Here is a 26,403-nt window from a genome sequence, read left to right on the forward strand (position 1 = left end):
GAATAAAATAATATTAGTCATTATTTAAATCCAACTAGGATTTGTCTAGGGATGAATCCACATTAATCCATAGGATATAAATAAAATTAGATTGTCATTATCCAAATTTAACTAGGATTCGTTTAGGAATTAAATCCCTACAAATCCATAAAATAAGGATAAAATCTATAATTAATCCATGATTTAATACAAAATCAAATCTTATATAATATATAAAATCCACAAGATATATTCAAATCTTATTTCTAAATTTAATCTTGAATTATCTCCAAAATTAATTCCAAGGGTTAGGAAAACCCTAATTCAATTTTGGAAAGCGAAGTCACGAGAACGAGGCCAAGCGACATAGAACTCGAATCCGGGAAACTGCCCGCGAAGGACTCCCACTCGAATCACAGCCGTTGATGCTCGTCCTCCGTAGGCATCGCGCTGCTGTGCGCTCTCCGCCGTCGAGCACAGCCGCTGCTGCCCGGAACTCCACGTACAGCGGCTACTGCTGGACATCTCCGACGCTGCTGCGTCGATGTCGCAGCTCCGGCGCTGCACTGCGAGATTCCGTCGCCGCTGTCTCAGCGTCGTCGCACCGTCGCTGCCCGTTTGCCGCTGCTGCTGCAGCGTCACCTCCGGTAGCCTGCCTAGTGTTGTTGCGTCTTCGGCGCAGCTGCTGCGTCGTCGTCGCTGCTGCGACGGCGCCTTCGCAGTGGCTGCTGCGCCATTGCCTTTACTCTCAGCGACTGCTGCAGGACATTCCCGACGCTTCTGCGTCGATATCCCACCGCCGGAGTTGCAACGATCACGCCAAGGTCCACCGAATTCTTGCGGTTAAACCCGCAAATCCAATTTCGTATTTACATGGAATTTACGTATCACCAAACCAAACAATTGATAAAAGATATCAAATAAATTGGTAAAACTAATCATCAGGTAATGATTACTAACATGAAATTAATCCACATAATCAGAGCCAAAAATTGGCTCTGATACCAATTGTTGGGGTTTGGTGCCCCTTGCACAGCGGAAGACTTGTACAAAACAAATAAATCAGATACGGATCTATTTGACCGATTATGCGATTAATCAATTCACATGTTAAACAGATAATTGCATGCTAGAACGCAAATAATTCATGCTCATAGAAAGTAAATCCTAAACATGAATTCTACGGTTTAGAGTTACCGATTTGATTCTCCAAAGAATCGTCGATTGCTCGCGCCTTCTCCACGTGATGATCTTCAATACTAGACCACGGATCTTCTCTCTGGTTCCCGAACTGTATCTCGATATCAGGGTGGGCTGATCTTATCAAAATACTAGGACTCGAATAAAGAAGACAGAAGAAATCCTTTTGGGAAAAGGAGTAGAATTCGAAAATTCCTACAGCTGATGGGGCTGATATTTTCGAAAATTTCAGTAATGAAAATTGTGATTATTCTGTCTCCTTTATTCTCCTATTTATATTAAGTTCCTTTTGGGCCCAGACAGGGATCTATGGAAGGTTTTGGATATGGGCTCATCCAATTTACTTTTTACTAATTAAATTGAACCCACAATTTAATACAAGCTTATATTGGAATATTACGAGCAGCCACTACAGAAGTAATATTGAACTCTCCCCATCCAAATCCGAAATTACAAGTAATCCGGGTTTCCACTTTTATTATTTATTTCCCGCGCTTAAGATATAAATGTCCATTAATTAATTAATGTCTGCTATGGACTTAATTAATTAATATCTTATTAATTCCAAGAGTGGACTTAGCAAGAAACATTTATTTATTATTCATAGAGTAATAAAACTCCAACTGGCCAGTTTTCCGAATAATAAAACCTTGTTCGAGCTCCTCTTGAGGACATTATCAAACGAGACTCACCTCGTGCACGATTCAACATAATAGCAATCCTAGCACCGCTAGATATTAATCACCACTACCCAATATATCAGGATTATTGGGTTGCGAAAAACCCGCACCATTTGATAAGTCAAAGTAGTGCATAATCAATACCGTATGCTCAATGCTAACATATGTAGATTAAGAAATAGTATTTTATCAAGACCTAGTCTTTCAGTAGATAGCATAAAGACACGTCTTGCTGTTAGATCCGTTCAGTGCTATACCACACCAATGTCATCTTATTTCAGTAAGGCTTAGAAATATGCGGACTGACATTGCAACCTTTCACGATAGGTAGCCAAAGCCTATCTAGGTTGTGAAATTCTTCTTTTTCTTTTGCAAAGCATTGCATAGATCTGACCGTGTTACCTTAAAGTGGACGACGCCCACAACCGGTCTACTAAGCAAAAGACTTAGACTTTGTTTACTTCTTATGCATTTAAATGTTTGTAAAACATCTTATAAATGCACAAGCAAACACAATGTAATAATAATAGTGATTCTATTCGTGCGCAATTATCGCTCGTTCATTTCGATTGTAATCTTTCATTATCGTTTATCTTCCGCAATACAATTCATCTTTGATTGTGTCATCTTATTATGCTGCGTAATTCAGTGTTACTGTGTGTGTTGCTTGTGAGTTGATTCCATGATTGGGAAGCCACGAGCTAAGGTGGTAACATTCCGTATGCCAGATATGGTGCGTGATTTGGGTAAGCTTTATAACTCAATTGTTTACTGAATAGACGAAAACACTCTCCATATTTTTACTATTTCCATTACTAAATCATTTGGGACAAATAAAATTGGGGGACAAAGAAGTAAATGTACCGTTATATTAAAAATGTACCATTAGGATTAGGGTTTAGTGTATAGTCAATATTAAAAATGTACCGTTATATTATACCGTTGGGAACTCTCATAGTATATCAAAGCTACATCGCTTAAATAAAAATAGCCCTAAAATTCATCTCCCTCGCTACTCAATTAAATCTCAGTCTTGCCTAATTCCCTCGCTCAAATCTCAATCTTTGCTCAATTCCATCGCCCAAATCTCAATCTTGCCCAATTCCACCGATTTCCCTCTGTCGCTCAATCAATCATGGATGATGGAAGCGTTAGACATCTGATGCAAATGGATGCCAATTATGAGGAGGCCACAACATCGATCTTTGAGCTGCAGGGCCTGAATACTAATATGAAACATGGTACGATATTGGGGTCTCCGATGTCGGAAATGGTGACCGAAATAGCACCGATATGAAAGGAACTACGTGAAGGAGATTGAGGATTCGAGAGAGAAGGAGTTTGCATTAATTCATCATAATGATTCAATACAGTCTACAACGTTTGAATTAAAAAAGCCCGTTATATTAGACCGTTGGAAACTCTCATAGTATATTAAAGCTACATCGCTTAAATAAAAAAAGCCCTAAAATTCATCTCTCTCGCTACTCAATAAAATATCAATCTTGCCCAATTCCCTCTCTCAAATCTCAATCTTTGCCCAATTCCTCGCTCAAATCTCAATCTTGCCCAAGTCCCATAATTCCCCTTTGTCGCTCAATCAACCATGGATGATGGAAGCGTTAGACTGCTGATGCAAATGAATGTCAATTATGAGGAGGTCACAGCAGTGATCTTTGAGCTGGAGGGCCTGAATACTAATATGAAACATGGTACGATATTGGGGTCTCCGATGTCGGAAATGGTGACCGAAATAGCACCGATATGAAAGGAACTACGTGAAGGAGATTGAGGATTCGAGAGACAAGGAGTTTGCATTAATTCATCATAATGATTTTAATACATTCTACCATCACACTCATATAGCTAGCATTTACGTATGGAATAACAATTAACAAGCAACAAACTAACAACTTTGATTCTCTAATCCTCTATCACGCGTCCATGGTGATTTCATCCTCTCACAATCCACCGGTGGCGTATGCACACTGGAACAAGGGGGTACAACTATACCCCCAAAAGTTTGTTGTTTAATACTATATGTAGTCATATTTTGATAAGATCCATCGGTAGCCTGGTGGTAAATTCGCTCCTTCTCTATGCAGAGACCTGGGTTCGAATACTCTTAGGGACAGTTTTACTTTTGACTTTTTCTTCTCCAAACTTGACTTCGCTTTAATCTATACTAAGTACTACAATTCAACTTTGCTTTAATCATTATATTCACACCCACATATATATATATATGCTAGGTACTAACAAAATATGAATACTTATATTGCAAATATATAATATACATGGAATGTGTAATTTATGTGATACTATAAATTTATTTGTTTTTTATTTAAAATTAAGTTTTTAGATAAAAAGATAAAAATAAAGAAAATGATTTTATTTTTAAAAAAATATAACAATTGAAAAAATATAACAAAGAAAACAAAAAAATTAGTCAAAATTTGAAATTTAAGTCATAATTCATTTTTGCATCCCCAGATTAAAAATCCTGGATACGCCACTACAATCCAGGTGTGCATGTACCCATGCACACTTTATTATAACTAATCCAACTTGAGTACTTATTGATAGCCTCTTTCACGTATCAAATCCCCCCCCCCCTTCAAATAAACCTTGTCCTCAAGGTTTAAAATGAGGAAAGCGATCGAGAAGATCATGCAAATACTCCCAAGTTGCATCTTCGGGAAAGGAGTTGGACCAATGAACTAGGACCTGTGTAGCTGGCCGATTACCGCGCTTCACCAAGCGACGTTCTAGAATTTGGACCAGTTCTAAGAAGGTGGAGTTCCCCAAGGATGGAAGAGTTCCATGCAAGTGATCCACAAATCCTAGCTTCTTCTTCAGTTGAGATACAAGGAAAATCGGATGGATCTTGCAGTCAGCGGGAAGTTGAAGTTTGTAGGCGACCTCGCCAAATTTATCCAAGACTTTAAAAGGGCCGAAGTAACGAGGGCTCAATATTTGGAAATGCCTATCGCGTAGGGTGTTTTGGCAATATGGTTGGAGCTTCAAGTATACCCAATCCCCCAAAGAAAACTTCATCTCTGAGCGATGCTTATCGTGTTGGTGTTTTATACGACGTTGAGCCCGCCCTAAGTGATGCTTCATCACCTCCTTGTAGGGCCGCAAACCCTACTTGGATTAGTGTACACCTATGGTAGACCGTGTGTCAGCGTACTGGTTGGTTGGTCTAGTGACTTGGTTTGTGGCCACATTCCAAGTCATGTATGAGCAGATATGGTAAACGTCTATGGGAAAATGACTACGCAGTCGTAATTTTGAACAATGGAATATTTTGGTGCCTCGGGCCTTTCAAAAGCTAAAACCCCGATGGTTACCTAACAGTGGCATGATGAATATAAATAATTTTGATAACTTGTTTTCGGCATGAGTCCACTGAGTATTTTATAGTACTCAACCATGCATATGTTTTCCTTATGTGCAGGTTGAGCGGCGACGAGCTTGGGGTGGTTTTGAGTCAAACCTGAATTATTGTTGGATTTTATTTTGAACTCCGAGGGTCATCGTGTCTTCATACATGGCGTCACTCTTACTCTTGGATGCTTCCGCTGAATTATGACTATTTTTCTCCATTATGTTTTGAACCCCCTTTCACTCTTGGATTATAAATTATGATAAGTGTTGACTTTGGTTTTAAAACCTAAGCATTTACTCTGATTTTCCCTCGCTATTTGAATATTAATTATCTTTGTCAAACTCTTTATTGAAACCCTAGAAAATTATCCTTTCTTAAAGTCCCATTAGTCGCGACCACCCGCATTTATTAACCCTAGAAAGGGCGGTCGTGACATATATCTTGGAAGGAAACATTATAAATTTTTAAAAGAGTTTGGTTATTATATTTGAAGCATACTGTATAAATTTAGTTTAAAATCAAAACATAGATTTATCAAAAGTTGAGTTAGACATAGATTAATTAAAAATAGAGTAAGATATAATCATTTATTAGTAAGAAAAAAGTTATGATTGTGAAGAAATATTGCCGAAATTTATGGGCAAGATAATTGTCTAATACATATATTAAAGAGATAATGGCTTCCCAAATAAATTTTAAATCTCTAAAAATACCATATAAAAATGAGCAGGAACGTAATCTAAAATAGAAATAAAATCATTCGAACATAAACAGTAAAATCAGGATACTTGAACTAAATAATATCAATAACTGCTGCAGTACACTACAACGAGCCCGACGAAGCAGGCGAACAGCCAAGCAATGTGGAAGGAGATCTGGCGAGGCAGGCGAGCGGCAATGCGACAAGGTATGGCGGTGGAGCAATAAGGAAGGCTGATGATAAGGGCTAGGAGGGGCGGCAAGTGAGGCAATCTTTATAACTTTGAAGTGGTAGCAATACATTTGAGAGATTAACCTTCTTAAATTTTTAAGCTTTTGAAAACCTACTTAATTAACATTTTTATTTTTATTTTCAAAAAAAGATCAATAATGGTTCCCTATTTATTTTCGTGATAACTTGAAATCCTTATATATTGGATTGATATCAAATGAGTTTCGCTTCATCATCTTCTTATTTTAGTATGTTCATTGTATAGAATGTGTTCAAATAAACAATAAACCTTATTTTTGTAATTAAAAATTGAAGATAATTTATCATAGAAATATCCAGGAATAAATAGAATATATAAGAAAAAAGTAGAGAACTCTAGAAGAAAAAAAAAATAGGATGAGCACTTTAGAGCAAATATATAGGTAGTCTATATAGAGAGTTGATCTGCTGCACACCCATTGTGAGCGACTTATGGGCGACAGTTGACGTGACAATCTCACAATTAATTTTTTTCCCTTATCAAATTCGATTTTCCACTGTCTCGTATCATTAATTTTCTCTATAATATATTTATTTCTTCCATTATCAAATTCTTGTTCTTGTGACCTTGTCGCCGCCATTGTAGATAGATTGCACCAAACCTTTAATCTCTCTATAAATTTCTCCTCCTCACTAAATATATTAATGTAATCAATGAATTTTTTCTCCATAAGATCGCCACTTCCCTCAATTTAATGAATCAAACTATTCTTACGATTGTTGCAGAATTAGTAATTTCGTACATCATCAATGGGTTTCTGCACATATTTTTTCTCACCAAATGAGTTTCTGTTGCAAATGCTTTCTCAAATTTTGTGAAAGTCAAACAGCTTTAGCAAATATTTCAATTATGCAAGAGGGATTTTAATTTTTTTTTTTAAATTGCAGAGAAAATTTCATAGTCACCGTAACCAGCTATGGATAAAGCAAATTCTGTCATCGGAAGTGGAGTAATAGAGATTGAGAAAATGATTTTGTGAAAGACCCAATAAAACTAAAATTTACAGATTAATGAGGGAAATAGGTAGGAGAAATAGGGAAGGGAAATAAATTGTTAAGAGAGATAGGGAAGGGGAAGGGGGGAAGATGGCGATGAAAATTGAAAACAGTGGGAAAAATATTATAATGTGGTTTGAGTGAAGGAACTGGCAGCGGAAGCGGTGTTTCATGGATTAACATAATTTAACAATTATTAATCACACCAATAAATCACATAATAATCAGATCTATTTAGCAGATTATTTAGACAAAATCTATTCGCGTAATTCTTACATGTATCATGCTCATAACTTGAATTGATCATGCTTTAAGAATATTGAAACCTAAAACATGCTTTTCTACGGAGCAGAAAAATACCTTATTAATTCTCCAAAGAATTGAAGATGGCTAGCCGCTTCTCCACGTGACGCTTTGAATACTAGACCACAAATCTTCTCTCTGGTTCCCGAACTCGTACTCGATATCAGTGTGGGCTGATCTCACCAGAATACTAGGACTTAAATAAAGAAGACAGAAGAAATCCTTTTGGGAATATGAGTAGAATTCGAATTCCTCTTCAGCTAGAGGGAGTCGAAATTTTCGAAAATTTTAAGTATAAAATTGTGATCATTCTGTCTCCTTTATTCTCTTATCTATATTAAGTTCCTTTTGGACCTAGACAGGGATCTATGGAAGGTTTTGGATATGGGCTCATCCAATTTACTTTTTACTAATTAAATTGAACCCACAATTTAATATGAGTTATAATTGGAATATTACGAGCAGCCACTACGAAGTAATATTGAACTCTCCCCATCCAAATCCGAAATTATAAGTAATCCGGGTTTCCGTTTAACTTTCATTTCCCGCGCTTAAGATAAAAATATCCATTAATTAATTAATATACTGTTATGGACTTAATTAATTAACTTCTTATTAATTCCAAGAGTGGACTTAGCATGAAACGCTCATTTATTATTCATAGAGTAATCAAACTTCAACTAGCTAGGTTCCGAATAATAAAACCTTGTTTCGCGCTCCTCTTGAGGACATTATCAAACGAGACTCAGCTCGCGCACGATTCAATATAATAGCAATCCTAGCACCGCTAGATATTGATCACCACTACCCAATATATCAGGATCATTGGGTTACGAAAAACCCGCACAATTTGATAAGTCAAAGTAATGCATAATCAATACCGTATGCTCAATGCTAACCTACATTGATTAAGAAACAAATATTTATCATGACCTCGCCTTTCAGTAGATAGCCTAAGGACAAGTCTTGCTGTTAGATCCGTTCAGTGCTATACCACACCAATGTCATCTTATTTCAGTAAGGCTTAGAAATATGCGGACTGACATTGCAACCTTTCTCGATGGATAGTCAAATTCCAACTAGGTTGTGAAATTCATCTTTTTCTTTGTTTAGAACTGACCGTGTTACCTTAAAGTGGACGCCGCCCACAACCGGTCTACTAAAACAAAGACTTAGACTTTGTTAAGTTAACTTATACATTTAAACATGCATTAACATCCATTAAATGTAAAACATAACAACATTATGACAAAAATAATTTGTTTTATTCATCGGAAAATAAAATAAGAGTTTTACAGTATTCAATCACTCGAAACGTGATTTCTAGTATACAAACTCTAACATTGAGATGGACGCAAACTATGAGGAGGCAACAGCAGCCATCCTAAAGCTGGAGAACCTGAATTCCGATTTGAAGCACACTATCCAGATCAACCAGCACACGATTTCAGAGAATGAAGAACACATCAAGAATTTGAGGGCAGGGTGTTTGTGAGGGCCCAGGAAGAACTTGATTTAATTGCATTTGAGGTACAAAATTTCCATTTCAAATGTCTAATTGTGATCTCAAAAATGTCTAGTTGTGATCTCAAATGTCTAGTTGTGATCTCAAATGAGCATTTGTTTAATCAAGCAACGGCAATGAATTTGAATTGTGAAAGGGCAAAGAGAGAAGATAGAAATTAGGCTCGGTGCTTGGAGTCAGAGTCAGATTCTTGTATTTTTTCTAGTGTTGATATGTCATAGTCTATTTTCATTAATATTTTCAAACACAACTCCAAACACCATATTCCTCCCTTTTCTTCGGTGAATGCAAGGATTCAACTAATTCCATTAGAAACCAACTTAAAGAATGAACATGGAATGTGTTAGATCAAAAATATCGGTACGAACGAATTTCATACTGTTATCATATCGAAAGTTTTGTATGGATAATGTTACTACCGTTAATTTATCGTATTGGTATATCATACCGAATTTCGATATATCGAACTGTACAGTATACCAAACTTCGGTACAATGTACCATTAATGTGGAATGGTTAATGCAGCGTATCCATCCCCCATTAATCCTCATCGGCCTCCTTCTTCTTGTACTTCTCCTCCTTCTTTTGATGATACTTCTTGGTCAGCAACTCGTGGGATCTGATTGGTTCCAGACCATCCTTCCATGGGCACCGCTCCATGTACTTGCAAGGAAAGCCACTAAGTCTGTAGTTGCCGCAGTTCTTGCAGAAGTCACTCGGCCTATTGCTTGTGACACCGTGCACTTCCCTCCAGTGTCTGGTTATGGGAAGTCGGTTGTCCCTTCGGAATCTCGGACAATCTATGTGATTGCAAGGGAAATTCCCTTGCTTCACTTTTTTCTTCATCGGTTTCTCCTTTGCCGAAACCACCGAAAAGCCAGCATTTGGAGCACCTAGCAAACCTACAAAAAAACAAGAAGAACAGTTAGATTTCTAATTTTCGTAAACAAAATAAAGAAATAAGAGGCGTTTCTTCTACCCAGGCACAACATCTTAACTTGAGAAATAAAAAAAAATGCTACAACATTCATTTATACTACATCAAAAAGTAATTTCTTACTCAAAATATACCATGCAGATAAAAAAAAATAAGAAAAGGTATACGTTTTTTAAGGAAATTTGAGAGCGAGTTGGGGAAGAAGATACAGGTGAGAGGGGAGAGAGGGGAGAGAGGAGAGAGGTGAGGGGGAAGCACGCCGCATTTATATTATGCAGAAGCATGCGCCTGTATTTATGCATTTGGATAGTACTAGTATTTAATTAGTTGGGTAGAGGATCGCTGTGGAATGAATTCGACGCATTTGAATAGTACTAGTATTTAATTAGTTGGGTAGAGGATCGCTGTGGAATGGATTCGACCTAGTTTTAGGGAGCAAATTAATAAGGATTTTAGTATTTCAATTTTTTTATTTTTTTATTTTTTCTTTCTTTCATTATTCTTGCGATTTTCTTATCAATAAGGGTACTACTATCTTCTTATTTTTCTTATCAATAAAGGTGATTAAATATAACTCATTATTATTGTATAAGCTCATATATAAATTAGTTGGATTTGTTCGATTTGCAAGTTGTATCGTTGGATTAAATATAAAGTGTATTTGGTCTATAAGATTGAATATCATAACCCAATCCTAAAAGGATAATCATGTGATAATTAGTCACACTCAACCCACTTCAATTAAAATAATGTACCGTTAATCCTAAAGTTTTGTATGGATAATGTTACTACCGTTAATTTATCGTATTGGTATATCATACCGAATTTCGATATATCGAACTGTACAGTATACCAAACTTCGGTACAATGTACCACTATACCGTACCATTTTGTATACCTTTATACTGTGGTATATCGATTATCGGTATACATCATATTTTCGGTATACCATTGGCCTACTGCGGTATAAGAAAATTTATATCGTTACCGTATCGAAAACTTCTAGTACGATATCGTACCGTATTAAAAATTACGATATACCGAAAATTCAATATTTTTTAATACAATACGATCGATATACCTTTTTTTTATCCGTTTTACCCGCCCCTAATTAAAATACACTTACCAATAAGGGCCATGCTTTTATACACAATGATTGCATATAATTTCCTACAAATCAAATCACTTCTCTTAGTTATTTGTCGCGATAAATTAAAGGCCCACAAAATTTCCCACCAATATTACTATTACTATATCATATTATATCATAGCTAGCCGATAAAAAATCATTATTGGATTCAGAGCATTTTAATAATAATAGACAAAATAAGAAAGAAAAATTATACCACTTCTAAAAGTTTTGTGGCGGGAAGTTTGTGTATAAAAACTAAAAAGTTAAGATTTCATATCGTACAAAATACAAATATAATTAAATATAACGTGACATTCAACAAGAGAATAGAATATTTCATTCTAATCATATTATTGTAAGTATGCATGTCCCTCCCCTAAAATAATATCCATGTCCCCAACTTCATGCAATTATGACCTTGTACATATTTTATTAATTAACAATCAAATTGAATTAAATATGAATTGGGAGCTTTGCTTGGGATTCAATAGTTTTCGTTTAATGCGATTATGTTACACTCCCATTTATTGTAAATTTATCATGAAAAATGAGAGAGATAAAAAAAAATTCACTTTAATATTTTACGCCTCGTTCAAATAAATTTATAATCGAATGTATTATACCCTACTGGTTTTGAATTTGAACTGGGATTATATTTATAACAAATAAAATAATGAAGCTTCTTCCGTTTCAGAATATGAAATAAATAAAAAACTATTATGAGAAAATTGTAAAATAGTAATGGATTAGTGGATAACATGCAGTAGTATAGGACTATGACAGAACGTGTATGAGTCGTCACTTTAAAATTTATATTTACCTATAAATTATAAACCATCGTCATGAAAATATAATACTAATAAGAAAGTGTTTTGTTTATAATTTACTCGTGTTTTTAGGTGACAGAAGTCCAAGTTGTTAACATTATTAGGTGTGAGATATAAAAAAATGTCCTACATATTTCAACAATATATTACTATCAATTTAGTGCCATGCTTATCTTTATGATTTATTTAATTATTTTGTTACAATTTGATTTGATTTTGATTATTTGGATGTAACTGTGTTTTATGATACTTAATAGAACATTAATCACATTTAAACATTAACAATATCTTTTCTTGCCAAATTTTATTATCACGTGTTAAATGCAAGCATTTTATTATGGATTTTTGATTGATAAATGGTGATTACCCACCTAATCCAGTGTCGAATTTTTATTTTATTGCAATAAACTGTGGGTAATGTGATTCTTGCATTTCTAACTTCTAGGTATGTATAGTATTAATGGTAAGCACAATTATATAATTTTAAATCCAAGTTACAAATTAGTGCCTCAACAGTCAACACTCAAGCAAAGAATTAGTGGAGTACTCATTTTGCATTCCCTCTTAAAGGTCTATGTTATTATTTCCGTTTATCTTCTATTAAAAATCTTATTTAATTTCAATCATAAATATTAAGTAGATTCTAATTCTATATTCGATTAATTTATTTCACTCAAATTTTATAATTTTATTAGCGGAAGAGGGAATAATCCTAAAATCACGCCACAAATAAAATAAAATAAAGTGAAAAAAACATACATAGCCGCAAACTTCACATGTCATTCAACTGTCATTTTCACCTTTTTCTCTTTTCTCATCTTCTAAAATAAAACGAGATCCTGCCGTGTGAAAGTGAAACTACTCCACCCAACCTAATGCAGTATTTATTATTTTTATTTTTATATTATTATTCTTATATTTATTTTTAATTTTTATTTCTTATTTCATACACATGAACATGGGTACTGAAAATAGTTCATAAATATATCAAATGAATGTGAAATTATATTTACTACTATTGTACATAATCGAACTTTTTTAACTTTTTACATTGAAAATCGATTTATAAACATTAATTGATTTAAAATAAATTTCATACTAATCGATTTATAAATATTAATTAATTTAGTATTCGTATACTTTTTTTACTAAATATATATAATTAATTCGAATGAAGCTCAAAATCATATTACAATTTGATTATAAAATTTCTATATCACTTCTTTCTTATTGTATACAACATAATAAAACTAATTTTTAATTAAATTTACTTAAATTTAAATTTTGACAATATTATGTACATGTAAAATTTATGTGCATTTATCTTCTCTCCAATCTTAATTAGATAAGTAAAATTTCTTAAATAAATTTCATAAAAAAGCAAATAGTTAATCAGACAAAGTTGACTCCCTTAAAAATCACCGAATAAAGCAAGAGTGTGGATAACTTTATCTTTAAAAGTCACGGAATAAAGTAAGAGTATAGATAACGTTGACTCCCACATCTTTAAAAATAACGGAATAAAGTAAAAGTATAGATAACGTTGAGTCTCACATCTTAAAATATAATGGAATAAAGCAAGATTATCGATATCGTTGACTCTCACTTTTTAAAAATCACAGAAAAAGTAGGTTTATCGATAACGTTGACTTTCACATCTTCATCGTTATCTTATTATCTCATCACTTAATACTGAAAAAAATTTAACCAATAGATTAGATACGTATATACTCCCTCCGTCCCACAATAAAAATCACATTTTACCATTTCGGTCCGTCCCGTAATAAGAGTCATATTTTTCTGTAGTCCTCATATTGCACTAACTTTTTTCAATTCACTATTCTTTATATTTCTTAAAACCAGTGCCACAATATGACTCCTATTGTGGGACGAAGGAAGTAAAATTTTTACTACTATTTCACAGTGCGTTACTAAATTTTAATATTCATAAATAATTTTCCAAATAATTAATATCTTGAGATTTGCTTTTCATGAAAAAGATAATAGGAGTAAATAAAATTGCCTATCTGGAAAAAGGTGAGTATTGAAATAGACATGTGAGGAAAGGTCGATCGCTTCATTGTGTGAGATTAAAGAAAACAAAAACTCAATTACCTTCCACTGCACGCCTCTACTGCTCCATTTCCATTTCCATTCCCATTTCTCTCACACACAAACACGCACTCGAATCAGATCATCAATCATGTCTTCGGATCGCGAATTGAGTCTGCCGATGATCAAGACGAGCAATTCGACCGATGAAATCGGCGGAAATGACGACGAATTTTGCAGGAGCGAAGATTGCCAGACGCCGAGATCTCCGCGGCACATGATCCCCGCCGTCCTCCGCTGCCCGCCGGCGCCGAAGAAGCGGCGCCAGGCCGCCGCATGCAAGAGGAAGCTCTGCGAGCTGGAATTCTTCGCCGGAGAGGAGATCGAGTCGCTTTTCAGAATTGTGGAGGTAAACAACAGCTGCGATGGCTATGGCTCCGCAAAGAGGAATTGTTTCATCTGAAATACTCCTATATTTTTCATTTTTTCGTTTTTTTTTTTTTTGTTTCTGTGTGTAAAATTGGTATATTCATGTATGTAGTTTTACACGAGTTTCATTTCTGAATTGTTTGGGGTTGATCAGATCTTATGATCTGAATTATACGAGTTCTCAATAAATTGATTTGTTTTTTTTTTTTTTTTTCTGATTTTGGTTGCGTTGCATCTAAATTTTCTTCTTCTTTTTTTATCTGAGGTGCTTACAGTAGTTAAATTAAAGCTGGAAATAACTTGAAATCATGACTTCATAGAAGATCACCAATAACTTGAATGCCAATTAATCTCTCAAACTAAAATCGATCATCTTAATTCTTTACATGTTTATTTGTAAAAAATTTTAGTCAAACAATCTCATACTAGAGAGATCGCCTCAAGTCATCAACCAACACAAATTAACAAAGGAAAAGAATTTCTGAAAAAGTGTGATATCAATGGAGACATTGAAAGTGTAGTTCGTGCAAAGTGCAAGTATGCGCGTACTCAACACCCTTGAGCATGGCTCTGCGGAACCATGAATATTGGGTACTCACATGAACGCGTGTATGAGCACGTTGACAAGTCAACGATCGACACTGTGTATTTTTTAAATTAAAAAAATTGGAATAACCCAACGACACATTTTGTTTTTTTATTTAATTTTAATTCTAAAATTTTAATATATAAATACCTTAAAATTTTAATATATAAATACCTTACTTTCCTTTAAATTAGCTTAATATATTCAATTATATTTATTTCTACATTCAGTTACATTTTTTTTTCAAGTAATACTAGTATCTTTTAAAATCTTATAGTAAGTATTTTTTAAAATTGTGTACTACTAGTATTGTGAAACTATAATTTTTTATTTATTTGGAACAATCTAATAAATTGATTAAATATGATATAAACAATTACTAAATAAACAACTATCTGTAGTATACTAGCAATTAGAAATATAATTGATGCAGTTGGAGAAGAAGCAATCGTGAGTCGTGACTTTAGAACCCTAATCTCTCAAAACTCCAAAATCTGCACCTTTTTCTAATTGTAAGTTTGTAACCAATAAGAATCACTTAAACATCTAATTTGAAATCAACTAAACTATATCGGAATATACTGCGAATGCAAACTGTAAATTTAAGTTCTACTAATAACAGATTTTGAACGCATCACAAAATATAAAAGAAGTTTTAGGAAAAGTTTGCACCTTGATTACTAATTTGTGTATATACATAGCGATTAAGCTAGTGTATGAGAGATTAACACAAACACCCAAGAAATGAAAATGTAGGAGAATATATAATTCGCCTTGAGAATCATGTGGAGAAAGAAAAGTTTGAGAATGATGAAGAAAAAGAAAAGAGAAAAACCGCTGAAGAAGAAAAAAAAAACGGTAGCTCTAATCCTAGGGAAAAAGAATACCTAGGTTATTGAGAGGAAAAAGAATCCAGGATTTTAAGTTAAATTTCCTTGATATTAGGAATGTGATTATTTTCCCTATTTTTTTTAAAATTCAAACCAAACATAGAAATTTAAAAACTAGGAATCATGTTACTTTCTTGATTTTTTATAATCCATCCAAACACAGGAATTTAACAATTAGGAATCAAATTACTTTCCCATTGCACAATCCGTGCCAAACAAACACGGCCTTATATTAAAGTCTTAATAACTCCAAACACGTTTAAAGTTAAAAATAAAAATAAAAAAAACTGAAGCAGCGCATTCCAGCCGCCGCCGCCCAGCACCGTCTCACGCCGCCATTCGCCGATTGACCTGCCTCCTCTCTCTATCTCATCACGCAGGTACCAAATCCCGATCACCTTTTCTTCTGGTTGCTCTCCGGTCAAACAGAATTGTGAAATTGCTGGATTTTTTCCAATTTGTATGCTTTTACTAGACAGATGAAATTGAGCAATGATTCTTCAACAATAAGCTGAATGCAATTGGAACGAATGCTATTGTTGTTCCCAGACACAGTTACTGTTTTTGTGCTCTTGTAATTTGCTAGGTTTTTATTTAACCTAACTTCGGTATTGACATGTGCAGCCCTGCAATACATGATTCGGAATTCAAGCTGAAATTTTTATTTTGATCCGCCCAAAAGTGAAAAAAACATTAGATGTTGATGTCAAGGCCCTTCAAAAAGTGCTGTTGAACCTAATTTATCCTATCTCTGTGAGCTGCTGAAGTATCCAGCTTGTTGAATGCTAATGTCTACTTCAATTAGTCAGGTACAACTATTTCATATCTTAAACTACCAGGATGGATGATCATCTACTGGTGCAACTCTTCCTAGTTGATTATATCTTAGTTTCTTACTGATGATATTGGCGATTTGTCATTGCAGACATGCATAAGCGAAGGCAGGGGCTATTATTTCCCTCCATGCCACATTTTGGATATTTCTGGTGTTTCGGTTTTAATTGATTGCCCTATGGACCTTTCATCTTTAACAATCTTTTCTCCTCTCCCAGTGGATTCTCATGATATAAACATTGATGAAGAGAAGAGGGGGAATGGTTTAATTTATGCTGAGCCGCGTTATAGAACTGTCACGAAGTTACTTTCTTGGAATATTTCATTCATTGATGTAGTTTTAATAACCAGTCCAATTGGAATGTTGGGCCTACCGTTTCTCACTCGGAAGAAAGGTTTTACAGCTAAGGTAAATGAGGTTATGTTTTAAGTGGGCCATTTCAATCATTTTCGCTTACCAACTGAAATGGTATGTATATGACATACGTATATTATATTTGGTGGTTCAGGTGTATGCAACTAAGGCTGCCTCTAGAATTGGGAAACTAATGATGGAAGATCTTGTCTATATGCATAAGGAATTTAGGCAGTCCTATGGACCCGAGTCTGATGAGCCTATCTGGATGAAGTGGGACAGACTTGAAATGCTACCCTTGGAGATGAAGAAGACAGTTTTTGGGTCAGATGAGACTGACTTTGGTTGTTGGATGCCTTTATACAGGTAATAGTGCAAACTATACCCGTTTGATGTCTATTGTAGCTAGAGCAAGAGAAATTCATTCAACGGTTATCTTTAAATTATTTACTATTTCTAGAACTACTGGTGTTGGAAACTAAACTGTTATACGAGTACAAGTGATGTTTGATGGTCTAGAATGTGGCATGGAAGATACAGATAATTGGTGCTATAAATTTAAGTATCTATGCATCTGCTCAGATGATCATGACAAGTTTTAGTTGTACTTTTGATCCAACTAATAGTTAGTCTTTTAACTTTTTTAGATTGTATTGTGTTATTCCACCTAGTGCTGATATCCATCAACATCTTCAAGCATCAGGATTTTAAAAAAAATAACTAAAAATTAAAGAACCAGATAGGAAATTAATTATTTTCAATATAATGATATTCAAAATAGTAACACTCTCTCACACCCAGTGGCGGACCGACATAGGGGTTTGGGGGACCCATGGAACCCCCAACAATTTCAATTATTAGTATATATTTTATATTCATATGAATAATATAGTAACTCAGCACAGGTGGTAAGATCTCTCGCCTAGCGTCTTCTCAGCCTGTGTTCGAATCTCATGAAGCTTATTTGGGCGTTTTATCATTCTCAATTGTATTTTTACTATATTTGATGTTTTTTAATATTTCTTGAATCAGTTATACACAAAAAAATTCTATGTTTTTATGTACTTCATTGATTAATTTATTAAATATTGATCATTTCAATTTTTCTTTTAGCTAGTATATTTTTGTGATTTTTTTAAATTTTTCTACAACTATTATACACAACAATTTTCATGTTATTACTTAACTTATTTCAAAAATTTATTCATAATTAATAATATTAAATATATACATATATCTAGTTTCTATATCAGTTAGTTAAATCTATCTCATTATTCATTTCCTTCGCATCGTAATAATGTCGCAACTTTCGGCTACGGCGACAAAAAAATACCTTACAATTGTTACGGAATTGGACCCCCCAACTTCAAAATCCCGCGACCGCCATTGCTCACACCATTTAATTTTTTTTTCAATATGGAAATTAGAAGTCTGAAACATCTTGGGAACGTGTTTCCTGCATATTCTTTTTCTCCCCTTTATTTAATCATAATTTATCTCCCTATACCTACACATATTTTGATCCTTAATAAAACATGCTTCTCAGTGCAGCTGATGTGAAGGCTTGCATGCTGAAGGTCGAGTCTCTTAATTATGCTGAGGAAATTTGCTACAATGGCATACTGATTGTAAAACCATTAGCTTCTGGTTTGGAAATAGGCTCGTGCAATTGGAGAATAAATGGTCCTCGGGGAAGCATTGCATATATTTCAAGTTCTGTTTTCAGATCTGCTATAGCAAAGAATTTTGATTACGAGGCCCTTCAGGCTAGTGATGTGGTTGTATATTCAGATTTCTCTTCCCTCAATGCTCTAGAGCAAGTTGGCAATGATGAGGATTTCTCTGCCCTGGCTAACTACTTCTCAAATTCAAGGTGGCCATGCTTTCAATTCCTGTAGACTTTGCATTGTATCCTTATTAATCCTTTCTTTTACAATTGTTCCTATGGTTCCACCTACTTTCATGTGATTCATTCAGGAGGTTCCTATATATATGTGTCATATTTCTTACTGCAATAGTTAAACTGATTGAATCTTAAAAATTAATGCAGTAGTGCTGATGTTACTTCAGAGGCAAGATCTGCTCTCCTTAGCACTGATGACTATTTAGAGGAAATCGACAAGTTAGATTTCATATGCTCCTGTTCCATGGACTCTATCAAAGCTGGGGGTTCGATTCTAATTCCTACTGGGCGTCTTGGGATCATTTTGCAGCTGTTGGAGCGTTTCGAACTTCACTTGACTTCAGAAAATATGAAGGTACATTTATGACTGTGGTATATGTATATATCAATATACGAGATACTTTTTGAAGATGTAACACGTGAATAATTATTTGTGTTTTTTAGCTTAAAACGTGAGTTATTAACTTGATTCTAGTTTCAAAAGGTTATCATTTTCATGGCTTCTTTTTTGTTGTAAATTACTACTGCAATTCAATATTTGGTTGTGCCAGTTGCTAAATGCCAGTTGCTTATTAGATTTGTAATGCAGAGCTAATGGATTACAGATCTGGTTGATCTTTTTGTTAGTTACCTTTCATTGTTACTCCAATGATGTAGTTGAAAACCAAAGTTCTGTGATGCAGGTTCCCATTTTCGTCATTTCTTCTGTTGCAGAAGAGCTTATGAAATTTACAAGTATCATTCCAGAATGGTTAGGCGAGCAATGCGAAGATCGCGTATGTTAAATTTAAGATATCACCTATTTGTAACTTAGAGGCTTTCCTTGAAAGCAAGCTGATATAAAATCCTCTAGTGCAGTTCTACTCTGAAAAACCCTCCTTGTTCACTCATACGGAGATGCTGAAAGATGGAAGGCTTCACTTGTGTCCTGCCATTCATTCGGATGAACTATTGTAAGAAACTTGTATCCTTTGCACGGAATAATTCTTTCACTCTTAGCCCTCTATTCTTTTCGTGGAAACTTGCATAATTGCATCTAAGAACCATCCTTTGATGTAGTAATTTTCATTTCATATTACAGTATTTTATAAGTGATCCTTATTCTAATAAATCATCTACGCTTATTGGATTCTACAATTTCTCTAAAACGTTGGTTGGGAAATCATGATCATGTTAGAATATAGAGATTTCAAGGTCGGCTGATATATTTATTGCATTATTAGGCTCTTTTGTAAGTAGACTGATTACTGATATTCTGTGGGATAGAAAAATTTGGCAGGAACCTTGCATTGTATTTTGTCCGCACTGGAGTCTTCGACTTGGACCGGTCACCCACTTGCTCCGCCGATGGCGTGGGGATCAAAATTCACTACTTGTCATTGAGGTGCTGCCACGATAATTATCTCTCTTTCTGGCTCCTACGTTTTGCATTTCTTCTGCAAATTGAGCTCTTCGGACAATGACATTATAACATTATTTTATCATGCTTCACTCATCGTCCTTGTGTTTCTATTCCGTACAGGAAGGAGTCGATTCCAATTTGGTTCTCTTACCTTTCAAGCCCATCGCGATGAAAGTCCTCCAATGTTCCTTTCTTTCTGGAATGCAGTAAGTTGTGTTTCGCTTATCTTTTGAAGTGATCGTAGCTTATGTTGAGCTGGCCTAGTCTGCGTGGTGCTTTTTGTCGCAAATAGTGAATATATAGTTCGACTTGTGTTATTTGCATAACTAGACTAGTTAAGACCTCTCATTTTCTCCTATTTCTCAGGCTGCATAAATCTCTCCTTTTAATGAAGATATTACAACCTAAGCATGTTCTGGTGAGTATACTCCTCAAACATAAGCTTTATCTTGTCCTTTCATTTAAATAAGATAAATCTGATATCTACCTCTAAGCAGTTTCCCGAGCTATTCAGGCAGCGTGTTGACACTCTCAAGGCCTCATTTTCGTTGAGCTTCTATCAGGAAAATGAAATGCTGCACATCCCCTACACGGAGGATAACTCGCGTTTGCACATCGACATGGATTTGGCCAAAAAGCTCAAGTATACAAAATTGGAAGAACAGAATGTGGATATTTCAAGGCTGAAGGGAAAGCTGATGGTTGAAAATGGGCGATATAAGCTGTGTGTTGAGCACGAACACCCCTAGATGAGACCAGTGCAGCATTTTGGGAAAATCGAGTTAGATTCTTGTGTTGGAACTGCAGAAGACGGGTATGGATGAAACAGTAGAAGTGAAAGGTGATGGTGGATCTCACAATGCTTCTGTGATACGTGTGCTGAGTTCTAGCACGGCCATTGTGGAAATCACAAAAGCGCAGACATCGATCATTGCTGCAGACGAAGAGGTAGCTCGTTGATTTCTCAAGCTGCGCGTAGCAACTTGCACTGCCTCTAATCAAACACACATCGTCAGTAGTGTGTGTTTTTAACATTGAGTGAGAGATATTGAAACTTTGTAATGGTGTTTTGAGTATAATATATTCCAGTTTCTGGCTTTACAGTTAGTTTTTTTTTTTTAATGATGAATAATTCTGGTGCGGAACATTGGCTACAAGATTGACGCTTTGTTTAAATCATACTCCGATTATATTGCTTTCAATCGACTTAGATTATAAACTCTATAGAAGGACAACTAATGCATAGTATAACAAAAATGGATAATAATGATTTAAATCACAAAATTTGCACAAATTTTAGTCAATTTTTAAAATGGAATATATAAAACACGAACAACTGTGAATTGCATATGGTGATGCTCAAAACACATGCCATAATTGAGAAAAAAAAAAGAGCATGATGTACTTATTTTTCTACAATTGCTCTCGTTTTACGTAGACAAGAAGATGAAAGCATGGCAATATAGCTATTTTCCCCGTAAAAGAATTGATATTTTATTTATAAATGAATGAGGATCAAATTAATGGCGTTTTTAGCTCCGACTTTACAATGTAAAAATCTGCTCTTATAATCAGCAAAACGTGTGGCAATCAATTTTACAGATAAAGACTCAGAGAACGTAGCTCCAATGTATCGTTGCGCACGTCTTGTTGCATTCGTCTCGTTATCTGTTTACAGTATGGAGTAAGCTCTAACCACCTCAACGATGGGTGCTCGACACAACGGACATTTTCCTCCTCCCCGGACCAACTCGTTCGCACATTTAGAGCACGTGCACATGTGTCCACATCTGTGCAGATAGGAAGATGAAGGTTCAGTCAATGATACGAAAAAGGAAGAGGAAATGACATGGCTCGTTTCGAATACTTTACCTGTACAACAAGGAATCGATATGGCTATCGCAGCACACACAGCAGGTGCCTTTTCTAACATGGCACCATTTAGATCCATCATCTGATGTTTCAGTACTCACTGCAATCACAGATCCAGATCAGTAATTAAACTTGATTGCAACGCAACGATAGCAACACTAGTACTATCAAACATCGCATTCAGACCTTGTCCACCAGAGGATCGATTAAGAGCAGCTGAGACCTCTTGTCGTACTGCACGTTGAAGCTCCAGTTGCATGTCCATGCAAGCTTCTAACATCCTTTGCATGTGGTTCATACCTTGCTGAAGTTTTGCCACGTCTGTCCTCAGATCGTTAACCATCTCCCAATCCTGCTTACATCGGAAATATTAGTGTGAAACTAAAATAGCACAGCTTGATACTAAATAATTGTGCATTTGGGAGAGAGAGTAAACTAACAAGTTCAGCCCGATGGACATTGTGACGGGACCAACCAGAGCGGTGTAAATCCTGATGCCAAAGGGGTTGTGCTGGTGGCACGGGAGGAGTTGGTAATATTGGTGAAGGTCTACCAATAGCAACATGTTGGTCCTCATTCTGCTCATTGTTCAGTTGGTTTTGATCCGATCTCTGCAGATCCCAATCTATAGGAGCTCTGCCCTGCCTCTCTACATATGACTGAATCAATTGATCTAAGCTCGCACGAAAACCACTATGAAGAAGGTTCGAGACACTCCTCCTGAAAAAAAAAAGCATTTTATCTAATAAGACGAGAATTTAAAAAAAAACATAGAACACTGCTTGTATGACACAATGGTATACCTGCTCATGAGTTCCCTTAGCTCCATGCTATACTCACTGTCATCATCGGGTGGGGGGAACCGAGCGTCCCTTGATGTAACTGAACGAAGTAATCTTGGAGGGACTGCAGCACCTTCGGACCAATTATCTACAGCATCCCCAGAGCTAACACCACCCCAAGCCTCAGGAACTTCTTGCAAATGATTCTCCCCTTGATTTTCAGGGGCAGATGCTTCTGTGGGCCAGGCAGGTACTGCGGTCTCCTGCCAATTCGAATCTGTGTCTTCATTAGATCTTATATCAGCAGATTGTTGGTGGTTTTCTCTCTCAACTTCTGTAACATGTCTCTGCCAATCACTTATAAGATCAGAAGAAACTTGTTGGTTTTGGACAGCTATAGGGCCTTCCATATTCATGTCATGCTCAGGTAATAGTTGACTATCAGCTTCTTCATCATCATGTTGAAACTCCTGTGAAGCACTGGTTCCATTATTAGATGTGGTTTCAGGATGATTGCTGACTTGGTCACGCACGATATTCTCCAATCTGAAGCGGAACCCTTCCCTGAATGACATTAATTGTATTGCATAAACAACAAGAACAACATATAACTCACTCAATATCACAGCTCTAGAATGTAGAACAAAAGCATTTAAAAACTTATGTACAGAATTCTAGCCCTTTGCTTCAAAGGATTGACATTATTGAAAACAAAAGGAGCTAGAATAGCTAAACTTGAGACAAATTATCAAACATCAGTGTATTTTTGTGAGCTTGATTTATGTTTTCTAACACTCGGAAATATTGGTTTCGATTGACTACATTTCTCACCATTGGCTTCTGACAAGGAAGAGAAATAGCACTAGTAGCGCCGAATCAAAATTCAGAATTTAAGGTATAAGACCTTGAATATAAGTGAAAATATTCAAGATAAATCTTGAATTCAGTTACTCAATGGCTGGTTAAGAGAGTTACCTCAGGCCAGAGACTGTGTGTTGCTGTCTCAACTGATTTAGTTCACTTGATGCAACTGAAGGCAGTCTCTCTTCCTCAGATGGCCTTTGATTTCTTAAGAATCTACCTCTCAGCAATGACTGAAAGATCAATACTAGTGCACATTACTTTCTCATGCAAAATTTTCTCATTAAAACAAGAGCAAAGAAATAGCAGATCTAAAAGTGAAAATAGGAAGAAATAACTATAGAAAGCTCGACTTTAGAGTAACTGATATGAGGATTATGAGTTGGAACTCGGAAGCTGTTGACTTCAGTTTAAACTTATAGCAAATCAACGGAGATCAACGAATTTTCATTTCTAAAATTACCTGAATACGATTTCGATGTGCAAAATCAGAAACAGCACGATGCTCTAACAAACTCTGAAGTTCTCTTTGCCTGTCCCTTTCAGCTCTTACAAGCAAATCAAGCAGAGCCTCTCTTCCTCGCAACCTCAACCTCTCCCTTCGAACATGCTGAGGCTGACTTTCATCACGACTGGTGAAAGATCTTTCACGAACACGATCAACTTGAGATCCCGGTCTGCTATCTTGTTCTTCTCTGTGTCCCCTTCTAGACCCTCTTTGCTGACTTCTCATTTGCATCCTCTCCCTTGCGATTCTGACTCTTTCTCGCTCAGTTTCCCCCAGCCATTCAGCTCTGGGACTGTCAGCCCTCTGCGCATGATTCGAGGACGTGTCACCAATACCACTCTCCATCCACCCACGAACAATGTGGCTAACTCTCTCCCTCTCACCTTCTCCAAGATCAGGAGACTGCTCCAGCCTAGAGTCATCGTGGTCCCTATTCTCATTCTGTGGGCGCAATTGATCCTGAGACCAAGATTCAAAATCATTCTCTCTCTCAGTAGCGCCCCCCATGCTACTCTGGTTCTCAATCTCTCTGCTTTCTGGCCTAGGAGCCGAAATGTTTGTATTAGAATCAACATTTCTCTGTTGCCTTAATCTCGTCCTCACTCTCACTCTCTCCCGGGCACGACTACGCGCATGCTCCTCTTCCAGCTCACGCCACATCTGCAAAATAGACGAGGCACGAGTGCTGAGCCTCTCCACATCTCCCTGATGCCTCGAGGTTGGGGACTGGGACTCCCTCAAGAAAGAGGAATCAAGCATCGACACAGTGTGCAAGCCTGCAAGTGCCATCAACTCCGACTCACGATTCCTCCTCTCAATCGTGGTGATCATCTCTTGCGCCTGGCGGGCAGCCCACCGGCTCAAAATCCTCGACTGCCTCCTCCTCACCGCAGACGGCTCCCCCAAATCATCACCGTCAATATCGGACCTCCTCCTCCTTCTAACAAGTTGCTCCCCCTCGTCCTCCTCACCCTCGGTGGTAGTTGTTGTTCTAGGCGAGCTACAGGAGGCAAACGACATGCATTCGTCATAATGGCCGCACATAAAATCCCCCAAACCCCCCTCGAATCCAGAGTGAGCATCGCTCGCCGCGCTCTCAGGTTTCTGCTGCAATTGTTGCTGAATTCCAGCCATACCTCACCTCCTCTTCAAACACAGACTCAAAATTTCACCTTCAAACACACATGGCCTCAAATCGCCATACCACAATCATCATCAATAACACATAATCAGTCACAAAATGCTCCAATCCCTACACTCTGAAAACAATACCAATCGCGTAAAACAGCATTCTCTCCATCCTTGGAAATCATTCGATAGATACATAATATCACCTGATTATGATTGAATCAACACAAATTCTCATTCTATTGAAATAATTTCGAACAATTGCAAAGCAGACATATTATGATTATGATTATGATCAGTTCAGAAACAATATATGCAGTAGCTTGCATTGGCAATTGATTGGATAAACGGAACTCACCTCTGGAAACGTAGGCTGGTCGAATTGCAGTATGAATGTGGAAAAGGTAACAGAAAACCTAACTCAACAAGCTACATATATACATACACGTGATAGTGTGTGAGAGATATCAATGGCGGAGAGAGAAAGGAACTCTGTTTACTATAAAAATCATTGGAGCCAGAGAAAGAATTGCTGAAACCATGGATTTTGCGTTTACTAATAATAATATTAACTCCGATTTAGTATTTCTATGTTTTTTCTAATAAGATAAGGCAAGGATTAAATTAGTCATATGGCGATGAATTATCATGAGATATAACGTAATTTTAGCATTGTTGATACACATCAATAACACTCTCACATGATGAGATTTTGAGAAAAAGGCAATCTTTATCTAACAAAAATAAGAATTTATTAATAACTGAAAATTCCTAAAATGGTAGTATACCAATTTTACGCTTAACTCTATTAAGCAGGCGGGGAAATTAACACTTTCAATCGTTATTATGGTGGGAAATATG

General features: G+C 36.1%; 3 protein-coding genes and 1 long non-coding RNA gene across 7 annotated transcripts; 2 read left to right on the forward strand and 2 right to left on the reverse strand.

Annotated features, from left to right (window-relative positions):
* Window positions 1-9,387: 9,387 nt before the first annotated feature.
* On the reverse strand, window positions 9,388-10,346 carry LOC125217149. Its single transcript, XR_007175579.1, has 2 exons — window positions 10,149-10,346; window positions 9,388-9,946 (listed from the first exon to the last, which is right to left on the reverse strand). It is a non-coding gene; the product is annotated as an uncharacterized LOC125217149 (long non-coding RNA).
* A 3,797-nt stretch (window positions 10,347-14,143) lies between these two features.
* LOC125210108 (cyclin-dependent protein kinase inhibitor SMR6-like) lies at window positions 14,144-14,455 on the forward strand. The gene has a single exon (XM_048109687.1). It carries the CDS (start codon window positions 14,144-14,146, stop codon window positions 14,453-14,455), a length of 312 nt encoding a protein of 103 aa, XP_047965644.1.
* A 1,694-nt stretch (window positions 14,456-16,149) lies between these two features.
* LOC125216369 (integrator complex subunit 9) lies at window positions 16,150-21,492 on the forward strand. The gene is made up of 12 exons (XM_048118059.1): window positions 16,150-16,277; window positions 16,522-16,706; window positions 16,823-17,140; window positions 17,241-17,452; window positions 18,633-18,959; window positions 19,137-19,344; window positions 19,673-19,765; window positions 19,848-19,942; window positions 20,256-20,373; window positions 20,512-20,597; window positions 20,758-20,809; window positions 20,889-21,492. The coding sequence occupies exons 2-12, from the start codon at window positions 16,680-16,682 to the stop codon at window positions 21,138-21,140; spliced, it is 1,788 nt and encodes a 595-aa protein (XP_047974016.1). The 5' UTR covers window positions 16,150-16,277; window positions 16,522-16,679; the 3' UTR covers window positions 21,141-21,492.
* Window positions 21,493-21,869: 377 nt separating this feature from the next.
* On the reverse strand, window positions 21,870-26,080 carry LOC125210151. Of its 4 annotated transcripts, XM_048109726.1 has the most exons (9): window positions 25,901-26,080; window positions 25,687-25,748; window positions 24,370-25,603; window positions 24,021-24,139; window positions 23,067-23,609; window positions 22,704-22,983; window positions 22,450-22,615; window positions 22,264-22,363; window positions 21,870-22,181 (listed from the first exon to the last, which is right to left on the reverse strand). In XM_048109726.1, exons 3-9 carry the CDS (start codon window positions 25,546-25,548, stop codon window positions 22,064-22,066), a joined length of 2,505 nt encoding a protein of 834 aa, XP_047965683.1. In that variant the 5' UTR covers window positions 25,549-25,603; window positions 25,687-25,748; window positions 25,901-26,080; the 3' UTR covers window positions 21,870-22,063. The 4 variants fall into 4 exon arrangements, with proteins under 4 accessions (XP_047965683.1, XP_047965684.1, XP_047965680.1 ...); XM_048109727.1 differs by lacking the exon at window positions 25,687-25,748 and having other exon boundaries at window positions 24,370-25,586; XM_048109723.1 differs by lacking the exon at window positions 25,687-25,748 and having other exon boundaries at window positions 24,370-25,673.
* Window positions 26,081-26,403: the final 323 nt, after the last annotated feature.

This window comes from Salvia hispanica, chromosome 3, assembly GCF_023119035.1.
Source record: "Salvia hispanica cultivar TCC Black 2014 chromosome 3, UniMelb_Shisp_WGS_1.0, whole genome shotgun sequence".
Lineage (NCBI taxonomy): Eukaryota > Viridiplantae > Streptophyta > Magnoliopsida > Lamiales > Lamiaceae > Salvia > Salvia hispanica.